Here is a 14,281-nt window from a genome sequence, read left to right as displayed (position 1 = left end):
TATATAGTTCACCGCCTACAGTAGCCTTAAAGTTTGGAAATTTTAATCAGAAGAACTTAGAATTTGAAGGAACCTGGAGCAACACTTTGTTGCAAAGTTTGAGAGCAATAAAGATGCAGAGCATCCCGTAACCATAATAATTTACTTTCACTCCTTGTGGGCGCACGTGCCAGAGGAGAGGGAGATACTGTGACTGAGATGACTCTGACCAACGTGCATAAAAATAAATTAGCCTACATTATATTAGACTTTAGTATATTTCTCACTTTACTTGGTTTGTCGCTGGTCGCTTTTTACAAATAAAGTCGCTGAAAGTCTGAAAAGGGCAGCGGAGACCAAACCATTGTGAAGAATATATGGTGTGGAGTAGATAAGGTTAGGGTCCCTAATAAATTTTACACGATTATGCCTTAAACATATTACAGATAATTAAGTGGAGTTAAGATAAGTGCTAAGTCCCTATTTCAGATTTTTTATTTTGTTGTGGTTTCAATTCCAACTTGGGACGTCCTACCTAAAACATTTCCCGTCCATGCATGTGACCTCCTGCTGTTATAAAATCTTCCACACCCACCGACGCTGAAACCCCGCCCACTTTACCTGCCCGCCTCATTTTAAGACAGATTTGACCAATTGAAAGTACTGTCGGTGACTGACAGTCAGTCTGTCGAATCAGCTTCAGCTTCTATCGTGACTCATTGACAAACCCACCAAGGTCCCGCCCGCTGTGCTCCGGGTTCCCGGTCTCGGCTCTCCTCAGCTGCTTACCGCGCAGTAGCAGCGACCCGCCACGACTTTCTCTGGCCGGCTGGGACACTAATACACTGCCGGGAAGACTAACAGCAACGGGCGGGTCGCTGGGGTCGTCGATTTGAGTTGACTTAACGGACTAAACGCTTGGAATGGAAGCGGACGGGTTCGTGTCCCGGCGAACGTCCGTGGAAACACCGGGCGTCGACAGCCGGATCACAAGCGCTGCGGCCGGGGCAGAGTTTCGATGGCTCGGCGACAGGCTCCTGGGCGCAACGGGGGGATTTGTCGGGTCTCTTTCACCGAGAATGGCTGGAGAACAAGACTTTGCCCCGGTGTTACATCGAGCGACTCCTGAGACCTCGACCTCTGTCGAACCAGAAATAGACTATGAAGGGCTGCCTCAGGGAGTAGCCACCAGCACGCACATGCTGGCCGGATCCGTGGCTGGAATCATGGAGCACTGCCTTATGTACCCCATCGATTGTGTCAAGGTATCAAAGCAAATATATAGTTATATAATACACCGCTTAATTTGAAACTTCCGGGCCCCGCGTATGTCCCACTGAAGACGCAGCCACTGGTTGCATAAACCTCAAGCTAATGTAGGCCTTAATACAAGCCTGAGCTCGATTGAGCTTCAAGCTAACAGAGGTCAGCTAACCAACTAACTTAACGTCATCTAAAGAGGAACTAACGCAACACGAAATTGTGTCACTGGAAATCTAAAGACAAATGGGTATGTTTTAAACAGTTAAGCTTGCATTTAGGCAGATGTTTGTACACAAACACACGGTTAGGGTTGGCTTTGACAGTAGCTTCTGGTCCCACTAGCATACTAACGTTAGCTGACGTTAAAGCATCAATTGTGCTTTCTGGCCAACATGCGTGCCTTTAACGGACATTTCTCTCCGCTTCGCTGTACGTTTAATGGTAAACCTTCCGTTTCATCGCACCACATTTTCTAACTGAACATATTTTCACAGTTGGATATAGCCACGTAACGTTATCTATTTAGTAATAATAACGACATGTCCAAAGTATCAAACGTAACGTAAGTCAGCTAAACAAAGCTGGATATTTGTTTTAAAGCTCATTTGCATTGTTAGACGGGGTTGCGTGATTTGTAGAGACATCACTGAGGATTTCATGTGGCAAAAACTGTCTGAAGGAGTCCATGTGTTCATTATCAAGAGATAGAAGTAGTAGATGATGGGTCATTAGAACAGTGGTGGTCAGCAGTCTTATCAATCAGTCATCTCTATTTACATGCCTAAACTGGCAAAGTGACACAATTAAGTGCATTCAAACAGGTTTGCTATGTATAATTCACTTCATTTAGAGCCGTAGACTGGATACTATTGCCCCACAATGCAGGGCACAACAGAAATTGAGGAGTGTAAGTGTAAGAAACTAACTAAAACCAGTTGGGGACAGTGGTGAAAACAGGAACATGGGGGAGTGGTCTTAGGGAAATGTTTTGCTTACATTTGTTGGTTTATGTTTATTATTTCCTGTTGTACAAAATTGAAAATAACATTCATTTCCCCATACACGAATTGTGAAAACATCATACTATGACTACTTTTGCCAAACTCTTTTGGACTGAGACTGTACTTCCCTTTTCACCAAGGACCCATGAATTAGAATTAGAAATAACTATTTAAAATGCAGTTGTTGACATTAAGACCAAATTTTACTCTTGATGTCTAAAACTGCTTGTTCTTTATATTAGTGCTCTTTATCCAGACTGTTATGCTTCTTGGGTTTTATCAGAAGACAAAGAACAAACTCGTTCTCAGGGGTTTCCTTGAGCAAGCGGGCGATCACACAAAGCCCTAGTTCACTACAAATTCCCTGATATTAGCTCCTCCAGTTCATAGCATTTTTTAGGCAAAGTTGCCTTGCCCTGTATTCACAAGATCAAGTTCCATTGCAAATCTTTGCATCAGAGTCACATCATGCATAGCAGACCATGTTTTGAGGATTCTCAGATGTCACAAAATAGTGTTTTGATTCACCAGGACAGAACGTAGTTATTTGTAATTCTCATTCACTATGTCTGTGTCACATAACTCCCATTGCGTTTTACTATCGGCAGTGTGAGTAAAAGTTGTGTTTTTGTATATATTAAGATATATTAAATTATTGTTCTTTGTCATATTACAATACGCAGATATCGTAATTTTAATTGGTCACACTGTGATTATGACTTGTTAAAATGTATTGATGTGAATGTTTGGACTTGTGAAAAGCAAAGGAAGTGTAACGTTTTATGTGAAAGCAACATACCAAATACAACTGTTCAAATCAGTTCCTCAATCTTAGTGAGTCTTAAACAAAAAAATAGCAAGATTTAAACCGTAATCCTTAATCCAAAAAAATCAAGCTAAATCCCCCACCTGGCTGTATGTTCGGTTATGAATTCTCTATCAAACAAAAATCTTCGTGGTTGAAGTTTTTGCAAGCATTGGTGCCCTTGTAACTGGACATCATGAATCTAAATTAATTTAGTTAACAAATGATGAGGTTTTAAAGTAAACTGTAGGTGTTGCAAAAATAGATTTTTATTTTTACTTTTCTGTTCTCCCTTCGATCCACACTGTGATGTCTGTTTCAGCCACAAAGATGAGGTAGAAGGAGGAACTGTATTACAGTTTTGTGGGCGAAAATCTTTTAAGTTAAAGGAAGTCAGTTAGATTTTTTTATTACACTTATGTCTTGCAGATAACTTCCTCTACCCTGACAATTCTCTATTTTCACAATCTTAGTTTCCTGTTGCTGTCACAGCAGATTGGTCATCATCTATATCTTCTTCATTCCTTCCAGTAATTCCAGACTCCGTGTCCTCATTGCTGGAAGGTCAATGTTAAAGGTGCTTAAGCAACGTTTCCTTAATCTCTTCTGTTCGTACCTTTCAGTTGTGCCGCACCTCTGACCAAATCCAACAGCTGTGTCTTACTATACTGGCCGCACCTTGAATCTATTCCTTCATCACTAAAGCGAGAACTTCAACCTTTTTGGACTTTATGGACAGTTTAAAAAAACAAGAGGATCTTAATTTATGCCGCAGAGCCAGAGATAGTCTTTTTTTTATTCCACACATTCTGCCTACTTGTCAAAACCTGGCGCCTACATTACTTACAGTGTAACCTGACCGCTGGCAGTTCGGTGTGAAAAGATGTCTTTGTCAGACAAAAATCTGTTTTTGTATCTATGACTGATTAGCATCACTAAACCGAACACTGCTCTGCCAAACATTAGATTGGATTAAAAACAAAATGCGTCTACGCTACTTATACACGCTACACACTAAAATACAGACTTAATTGTTTAAAACTCAGGAGGAAGCTAATACCTCTCCCTGCTAATACGACATACATTGAAAATTGATGTGACAGTGAGTCTGTAAAGACACCCGTCATGTTCAGCGACAGTGACCGTAGATTGTGACTGTATCATTGTTTTGGTCTCAGAGGCAAAGGCAAACTTTCGCCATGCAGGAAGGCTGTAACTGAAATACTTGTACACAACAAGATACCAAGTTTGACAATGTATAGTACATTTTGAAGGCAGAAAAACTTGGGCGGCAGGTACCAAACATGTTGTAGTTACAGTGTCAAGTACTACGTCTATTTAACATGCTCTCACTTACTAATACATAACACTAAATGTCACACGCGTGAGTTTCAGACTCCATCTTGATTGTCTTTTAGCTGGTGTTTGTATGACTGAGGTCCTCCCATGATTTTTATTTTTGTTTGCATTACAATAAAGGTACATGTTTTTAATTTTTATTCGAACATCCATAGACCTGCGTCTGTGTTGTTTCAGTTGGCCTTTTCTTTATTCATTTTCCTCCCAGTGTTGTAGTTCTCTACATTGACTTCTTCACATGTGTTGTACCATGTGAAGAAGTGACATTAACACAAAGCCCTTTTGTATTGTTTTTTTTGTTCACTGACACCTGATTCTGTTTTTGGTGAACAGTCTGGCTCTCTGTCATGTGTCTCATCGCTTGGCACTTCAAAAAAAACCCAAAACACCAGACTTGAATACACTGAGGATGACTGAGCACATTCCATGTTAGTTATCATTTCCCAGAAGCAGGGAGTGGAAATGTCCTCGTAGGGCTCCAGGAGGCAGCCGTGCTCCCTCCCCTGCTGTAAACATTTATCCCTGAAGGGAGTGTGTATGCACGGGTAATTCACTTATTGCATGTTATGAAAAGTTTGAGGATTGCGCCATCTTTGTGTGGACCTTTTGGAATTCTCATTTCTCTGGTGTGCCGTCTCTTTACCCATGCACACAGCCGCAACCGTGCAAACGGTACTGCCTATCAGAGCAATGAGCAACACAAGTGGTAGGTCGAGCGTTTTAATCTGCACCACTTCCTGACGGTCATAAAGTTGGTATGATTTCTAGTTGATGGGCTGTCGGGGTGAGATGTCGACACTGATATGAAACGGCTGCCTGCCTTGGTCACACGAGCCTCAGTGTATTATGGTAATAAGAGTTTTATTTGTCAGGGTCCCGAAAGTGTCTGTGCCTAAAATTAGATTAAAGGTTCCAGCTGAAGGCTTTGGCAAAGATCCTCCCTTGCCTTGTTTGCTTTCCTACACACCTTTTTTAAAGATATGCAAGTGGGCACTAGTCAAATTTAACTTAAAATATCTTGTGATTAAAATTGGGGCTTAATAATCACATGTTGGTGATGCTTCTTCTGTTTCAACATTAAATAAAAACCTTTTGTATTCCTCTCAATAGTATAGTTATAATTTCTGTCTGTATCTTTTGTACCTCGCTCTTACAAGATTATCTGGTTGTTTGCGTATTATCAGGCCAGTTGACATCCTGACCTTTGAACTCCTGATTTTTGCCTGCATGATGTTGGAAATGCAAATTGTTCTGTTCTCATTATAAGATTTTCTTTGTAAGAACATCAGATACCTGGTGAAAAGAATTGACTAGCTCTGTTTACTTGGGAATTATGACTGTTAACTCTGCTGATTATCATGAACATAATTTGGATTCATATCTAATTTGTATTAAAAGTGTCTCTCTATTTATCTCATCCCAGACCCGCATGCAGAGCCTTCACCCTGAGCCGGGAGCCCGCTACAGGAACGTAATGGACGCCCTGCGGCAGATTGTGCGGACTGAGGGTGTGTGGCGGCCAATCAGAGGTGTGAATGTGCTGGCGGTGGGGGCGGGGCCTGCCCACGCTCTCTACTTTGCCTGCTATGAGAAGATCAAGTTCTCGCTCAGTGATGCCATTCACCCTGGAGCCAATAGCCACTTTGCTAATGGTAAGATGCCTACTGACAGACACACACAGACCTAAATAAAATGTTTATGATTCTCAAATTAACTTATTTACTATATATGCAGTTTAATGTTGCTAAATAGTAGATTAATTTGGCACATATGTTGCAACTCAACAACTCATTTAAAGGCATATGCTTAAAAATAAGTTTCATTTTGGTGATAACGGAGAAGGAGGGCTCAACGTTAAACTTTTTTGTCGGTTTGAAACTTACTGGCCCGAAGACAATTTTTACTGGCCCTCCTTTCAAACGTTATGTATCAATGTTATAACAAAACCAAAGACTTATAAGTTACGTTATACTGTTAACATGTTTAATCGGTTATTAAATAACTATTAAAAAAAAACTAAACTAAAAACATCACAGTTAAATTGTAAAAAATAAAAAGGTTAACAAAACAATGTACTTTTAAAACAAAACATACTAACAGACTCAAACATGACGTGCTCTCTCTCCTGCTGTCAGCCATTTAGTAAAAATAAAGTTAGAGAGCATGCAGTTTTAAGCGCCATGAGCAGCAAAGCAACTGCAGGAGTTTCTGATTGGGCCAGTGAGTTGCTAGTTCAACTGGCCCCAGGCCATCAGGCCACCGTTATTGCCGAGCCCTGGAGGGGAAACTTGATCTCCTCGTGGTTGAGGCTTTAACTTCCTCTTCACGGTTTGCTCTGTTCTGCAGGAGTGGCGGGCTGCATGGCCACAGTGCTGCACGATGCCATCATGAACCCAGCTGAAGGTAAAACCTCCTCTTCTTGACTTATGACAGCTCACCTGAGTCTCTCTCTCACACACACACACACAGACATGTGCCTACATTCTGCACAGTGAAGACTTGCTGTTGGTCTATTTATAGAATCTCTCAACCTCTTCAAGACCATTATAAAAAATCCTGATGGTGCTATTCTACCATCAGGACACTTGGTGGAGCTACAGACTCAGCTGTGACCTGGAAGCCTAAATCTTTATGCAACAAACAAATCAGTCTATCAGCAGCATAATTGAAATAAATAATAATACTTATTATAAAAAGTTATAGTAAATAACTTGAAATGTATATTTATAAAATAACATTGTTTCCCGTTAATTAATGAGACCATGGCGGCCCGCCACAGTCTCAAATTGAAACAAAAATATTTTTACACATCTCATAATTACATTTCAGACCTCATATGTTGTGTTTTGAGCCGCTACTCAGCGCTGCTGTAAGCTCGCACGCTTTGGCTTTCGACTCGAGACAACCACTTTTCTTTCTATGTAACTACGGTAACGTTAACGGTCTGTTTCTGTCACTCGTCTGTGAGAAGGCGATTAAGCTAGCCGCACCTACATTTGGAGTGCACACGTATTCAAGCCTTTATGGTAAGTGAAACGGCCCAGTGCGAGCTGACAGGCAGGTTAGCGACTTAATCCTGTCAAGTGTTGCAGTATGAGAGTCCTACCTGAAGAGAGGCTGAGAAGTCTTCATGTTACGCCATACAAGAACCACATACAACATTATTTATCAAACTGAATCGGACTTGATGAATTTAGCGCGAGGATACACGTGACAAGGTCCGGTTTTCAAACTAAGGCGTCTATACAGTATGGAAATAAGATTAATTGGATTATATTCACAGTGTCCAAAGTAAAAAATCAAATAAAAAAAATAAATGTCCCTGGACCCCCGAGAGAGTCCAAGGCCCACCCACCATAGTCTTTTCAAATCCTGTGGGAAACACAGAATAATTAAGTTTATTACTCATCAACGTTATGTATTTGACCATAGTTAAGTCACAGTTTTATTTACAGACTGTTTTGTTAAAGCTAATAAAACGAACCCCCCTGCAGCTCTGCACAGGCTAAGCTGGTATAGATGATGGATTGATGGATAATAAGATTAGCGGTACATGATGATGAAGTTAAGAGTGTCTTATTGAATGCGATTGTGCATCATTAACGCATTAGACTATTCATAATTCAGGTCATTTAAAAAAAACTATTGTTTAATTGATAACTGATTGTTTTCAGCCTATTTATGGAACTTTTGTCCCACTCATTCCACCCATTGTTACTACTGTTGGTATTAAGAAAACAAATGATGTTTTTGAGACAAAGTCTGGTAATACTTCTTCCTTTCTAGTGGTCTTTTCTTCCTCCCAGTTCATGATTTTAGTTCCCTGTCTGAATGTGGAATCATGTAAAATATATTCCTGACGTTTTTCATTCTTAATTTCCTCTCCTACCTCTCTCTCTTTGTCTCTTTCAGTTGTGAAACAGCGAATGCAGATGTTTAACTCTCCTTATCGTGGCGTGCTTGACTGTATGGGGTCTTTGTTGAGGCACGAGGGCCCAGCCGCTTTCTATCGCAGCTACACCACCCAGCTGACTATGAACGTGCCCTTCCAGGCGTTCCACTTCATGACCTATGAGTACCTCCAGGAGCTCCTCAACCCCCACAGACAGTACAACCCTTCCTCTCATGTTGTGTCCGGCGCGCTGGCTGGAGCCTTGGCCGCCTCTGTTACCACTCCCCTCGACGTCTGCAAGACCCTCCTCAACACCCAGGAGGCTCAGGCCATACATGTGATCCAGGCCGAGGCAGCGACGGCGGCCGGAGCGGTGGGAGCAGCTACTGCTTCAGCCCCTGTCAGTCGCCACATCTCTGGTCTGGGCGAGGCTTTTCGGACTGTGTACAGGACGGGAGGCATGCCGGCCTTTTTCAAAGGGGTCCAAGCCCGGGTCATTTACCAGATGCCCTCTACAGCCATCAGCTGGTCCGTCTATGAGTTCTTCAAATACATAATCACCAAGCGCCAGCATGAGAGAAGGCTGCGTGGAGATCGTGATGGAGACAAATAAACACATGGCATTGCGATTGGGTATCGGCAACACAAAGGTGTATTGCACCGATAGCTGATATCGGTATTGATTTCTAAACACCTGAAGGTTTGAAAAGCTCCAGAATTTTACATTCTTTGAGCAAAAAGAATACTTTTATTTTGTTTATTGAGATAGGCTCAGTCTGATCTAGTTCATAGCAGGTGGAGATGTGTACAACTGTTAGGAGACAGCTTGTCTTGAATACTTCATTATTACATGTGGGGTTGACAAAATGTCCATCAGTACCCATCAGTAAGAGAAGGGCCTTGAAATTTAGACAGGAAGTCCTGGTGTCCTAAACTCGCCTCACTAAGTAGTAAATGCTCTAACTATTTTTCACTTTAGTGAAAACTCCCTGTATTTGCTTTCAAAGAGTAAATTATTTAAGGAAGTAAAAGTAAAGTTGATTTTGGCAACTTGAACAAAGAAAAGTTCACTTCCCGTCAGCCACCTACAGTGCAGTTTGTTTGTGTTTAGACTGTTTTGTTTTGGCCTTGAACTTAAGTACTTTGGATGAAATAACTGACTCTGAGGTTAAAGTGCTGACTTTGAGTTTTAATTTAAGTGTTTACATTCACTTCCAATGAACTGTGTAGAAATGGTAGCATTCTTTATACATACCCCCAAATGGATAAATGGGAACGCACTCAAATACCCTTAAAGCTGAAAGTCCACACTGTAACCTCATAGTTACAACCCACCGTGTTTAAGCACAGAGCCAAAACAAAAATGTATCCTTATCCAAGCACTTAAAAACTGCACTGTAAACTGGGTTAATACCCCTCTGAACTGTTGCACTTCTGGAAGGTATTACTACCATATCACTTCTGACCACAGGGGGGTGCACAGCTCAACTGCTATACCAAGCAATGGGAAACAACTGGTGGTTACAATAATCAGCAATATCAGATTAGTTTGAGTGGAGTGTTACTGTACACCAGCACAGGTATTCAGAAGAAGGAACAAAACATTTAAGTTACGAGAGTTTGTTTTAAATTTTAAAAAAATGTTCACGGTAACGCATACCCTGTAATTTATATATTTTCAAATTAGTTTTGGATAGAAAACACTCAAGTATTCAATACTTGAGTGGAGCAGGTGTGTGTGTGTGTTACAGTGACTGGATGAATGGAAATTCATAGAGCTCAGTGGTGACTGAGCAGATTTGATCTCAACACAGCCTAACTTAGTTATCCACTTTGTGTCCTTCCTTCAAAGGTAAAACACAGTAATGTGAAGTTGGGCCAAAATAATGTACCGTTTTCCCCCTCCCGGTTAGCATCAGACCACAGTAAGATTTTCTTTGAAGGACAATATGAAAGAATTTATTTCATTAACAATGTCAGTACTTCAATATCTTCGAGTGCTGTCAAATCGACGCACACCTGAAGGCTGCAGATAATCTAAAACAACATATCCATCATATGGAAGATGCCACATACTGTGTCTGAAACATTTAATGCAGAAAAAAACTTTTTAAAAATCCAAGTCCTTAACAAAATGTAGACGCGCACACAAACTGGAACTTTTCAGTGTTTATAAACTAAGGATTTTTCTCCATATTTAAGAGTTTTGGAACAAAATATTTTATTACAGACAGAACAAAACAGGCTAAAGTATGCACCGTAGACTGTCACTTCTTTGTTATAGTGTTGTTATTTTAAACCGCACAGCATCCTAGCACTTAGTAGCAACTTTTTTTTGTCATTGTTAGGATAAAAGAAGTAAGGTTGACATTAAAAGAAGTGCAGAGTAACTACTTCTACACATGCCTTCAATTAGCCGCCATACATCCGACGCACAACTACTACAAAGCGATCCTCAGATAGAGATGTAATATTGTGTATTGAAGCCATAAAATAGGATGAAATTGTACATAGTAAATATATATAGATAGACCCAAACTCTCTAACCAGCTAAGTTTTGATGCTAACCTGTATGTTGAATTATACAAATATGAAACTGAACAAGTTTTATCAAGAACGCGCTGTAAAAATTCAGGTTTTTGTAGAAAGCGCCCGAAATCCTCACCTGGAAGGTAGCAACAAAGGAAAACCTGGATTTTAAAATTCAGACAAGACGGTATGTGTGAGGAAATAATTCACTGGGCAAAGAGTATTTAAAGAAAATATTGTACGAGTTTAACTCATGTGAAGCCAACTTTCAAGGTTGGGAAACCAAAGACTGAGAGCAAAGAAGAGAGAAACTGGTGGTTTGTCAGATCACGACACTAATGTGAAATGCCTGAACATTGAGAGCGACACCTGTATTTTGTGAATTGTAAATAAACTCGCTAAGGCAGCTCCTCGCAGAAGCAGGGTCTTCTCTTGGTGCTGGCTCTCCAAGCGCTGACAGAACTTAACTATGTCTAGTTGTTTTCTTTTCCCTCTCCTTTCTTTCTGTCCAAATGATGCAACAAAATGATGTACTTGAAATAATAACATATCGAACGAGAACGTAGAGAGACTCGAGTTCAAATTGACACGTTTGAACTTTTTGAATAATTGGAGAGGTAGCGTGGATGCAGCTGGATGTTTACTGCCCAGTGATGGCAGATTTATTTTCCCTCAAGAGTCCCTCGTTTTTTTTATTTGTTTGTTTCCCTAAACTCGCAGTTGATTATAATACATGTAACAATTTATCTCTGCTAGAAGCTTACTACTTGGACACAAATGTTTAATTTATCCCAAAAACAACACTTTGTAAAGCACAAAGCATTTAGTTAAAAACTGCTGTGGGAGCAAACTGAGTTGAGAAGGTTAGGCTCTTTAGAAATTTTTAATGTTAATATCCGAAACAATTACTCGATTAAATGATTGTCAGAAAATGAAGGGTTTATCAAGCAAAATAGTCAAAGATTACTCCAGCTTTTACATTCCAAGGATTTGCTGCTGTTCTTTACTGTACGTGATAATAAATGTAATATGTTTGGGGTTTTTTGATTGTTGGAGGACAAAAGGAGCAATTAGATGATGTTGACGAAATTCTGATGAGCATTGATCACTTTTTTCTGAGATTTTATGCTAAATGATAAATGGGAATGTATACTAAAATTATACTTTTTTCAATACATAAGTTAACATGAATGACGTCTAATGTTCAACATTTTTAAATCTGCTGTTAACTCAAACAGCCATACAAGAACTTTTGCTTAAACAACTTTTTCTTTTTTTTTATTTAATCCAAATTTAAACCTAGCGAGTAAAAAAGAAAAACACTTTTTTATCAAATCTTACCAGTCATTTAATTTTTTATTTGGGCAGCACCCTAAGAGTGTTGAGGTATGATACATTACCTTAGCAATGAATTATACGTTGGCATCAGACACTGTTAACAGATAAACATGTGAAAGACAGCCAACTAAAGTATTATGCAGGTGTCAGAACCAACCAGCAGGAGTCGCTAATATAGGTGCAACCATGAAACAGGCCACAAAGACTGCCTAATCTCTTGGTTGGCGCAGGCACAGCAATGTTAAGATAACTAATAAGAATGATGGACAACAGTACAAAGATAAGACCCAGACTGTAAAAAACACTAGATTTACAGTAGCTGATGTCACTGATAATATAAACTTTCACAATAGTTATGTGTTTTGCTCAACGCAGGAAACATCTTGATGGAAACTAGGCCCGAGGTAAGACAATCTTTTTAATCATTATATAAACACTAAATCTTTTAATTAAAGGTATTGTTCTAAGGCTTTTATTACGATGCTTCAGGGTGGTGAAGATTTGCTTTGTTCTGTTTTATATTATTGTATATTTTAATATCTTGTGGACAAAGTCATCAAGTTTGAGACGTCACCTTGGGCTCTGAACTTGTGAGATGGGTCATTTGCATGTTATAGACCAAATAAATAATACAGTAACAGGTGAAAATAATTGATCAGTTAATCAGTAACACAAATAATCAGTAGTTTTGTCACTATAACAAAATTCATCATTCATGAACTCAGTTCATCTTAAGAGCTCAAAATTAGATTTCAAACTCAATTGGATGTACCTGACTAATTAAAGGTTGTATTTTTGACTTATTTTCTAATCACAAATTATTTCTAATCATATCTAAGTCCAAGCATAAAAAAGTCATGATGTCATAACAAATAAAAACTATGATGACTCAGTGGTGGCAGAACAGCAAATGCTTTTGTTGAGATTACAAAATAATTATTTAGGTTCCTCTCAGGCCTCCTGTAGATAAAGTGGCCATTGCAGTTTTTTGTAGAGATAAGGCTTCCATGCTGCCTGGTTGAAAGCTGACAGGCCTCCACTGAGAGACACAAGCCGACTGACAGAAGCAGCACCTCCACCTTCCCTCTGCAGAGATCGTGTTTCACTCGATGCCCCGTGTTTGTTGTCATTCCCTGCGGCCTACAAGCTAAAATGTTGTCTTTCATGTCTCCCATCTAACTTCAACCCCCAGCCACCCCTTTCTTCCCTCTGTTGTCCTTTGTGCTCTGAAACGTAAGACGATCCATTTAGTTGGACAGGAAGGTCTTGGCAAGTGAGGTCAGGCCCTCGTCTGGAGGGCGCATGGCAGCAGGTCTGGTCAGAGCCAAGGTCAACACCAGGCGTGTGTGTGCAGATGAAATACAAAGATGAATGAGATGACAGAAAACCCAACTCACATTCTGCATATCCCTCTGCCTACCCAGAGAATAAATGTGAGTATGTGGAGCTGAAAAAGACAGAAGAAGAAGAGCTTTGAAACCAACACACTTCCCTGCGACCCTCTCAGTTTGATAAATGGTGTTTCCTTGTTGTTTAAATGTGGGACGTCTTTCTAATCTCTCCATCGGTAACGCTCCGCCTGCAGATCACACAAATAAAGCCGATACTTCATATAACTGCTGGGATTAGTATAAACAGCATTAATCATAATTCAGTTTGGCAATGTGGCATATCGCAGCATTAGTGCCCCCACATGCCAGCATGTTTTACAGTTGGATCACTCCAGAGGAACGCACCCTGAAACCCACCTAAGATGATAAAGAGATTAGAAATAATATAATAAATTAAAAACTAGTACAATTTACACAATGTTTGACTGTTTGCTGGTTAGATTTGAATACTTAATATTGACTCGCTTTGACTTTGACTTGCTTGCCTCTCAAGATACTGACCACATCTTTATGAAATGTATTGTGATTATTCCTGATCCCCAGAGGACAAATGCTTTTGGTGATTCCCCAGACCTTTCTCTATCTCCCACCATCATGCCAAAATAGTTTCATATATCTTCACAGGTTCTCCGAAAACCTAATAGTTCGATTACTCTCTTTGACTTTCCAAAGCATAAATGCTTGTGTTTTAGGTCTTTTTTTTCTAGCAGCACCCTCAGGGAAA

The 14,281-nt window shown here is 40.0% G+C and overlaps 1 protein-coding gene across 1 annotated transcript; it reads left to right on the top strand.

The window, feature by feature from the left end:
- Nucleotides 1-902: 902 nt before the first annotated feature.
- LOC119898194 (mitoferrin-2-like) lies at nt 903-11,295 on the top strand. Its single transcript, XM_038712387.1, has 4 exons — nt 903-1,244; nt 5,831-6,059; nt 6,754-6,810; nt 8,320-11,295. The coding sequence occupies exons 1-4, from the start codon at nt 903-905 to the stop codon at nt 8,910-8,912; spliced, it is 1,221 nt and encodes a 406-aa protein (XP_038568315.1). The 3' UTR covers nt 8,913-11,295.
- The last annotated feature ends 2,986 nt before the right edge of the window (nt 11,296-14,281 follow it).

The sequence above is a fragment of the Micropterus salmoides genome, unplaced genomic scaffold (assembly GCF_014851395.1).
Source record: "Micropterus salmoides isolate LMB-PRFRI ecotype aquatic unplaced genomic scaffold, ASM1485139v1 Ms_hic_scaffold_1, whole genome shotgun sequence".
NCBI classification, from domain to species: domain Eukaryota; kingdom Metazoa; phylum Chordata; class Actinopteri; order Centrarchiformes; family Centrarchidae; genus Micropterus; species Micropterus salmoides.
The sequence above is the reverse complement of the archived record's forward strand: the minus strand, read 5'-3'. Positions and strand labels throughout refer to the sequence as shown.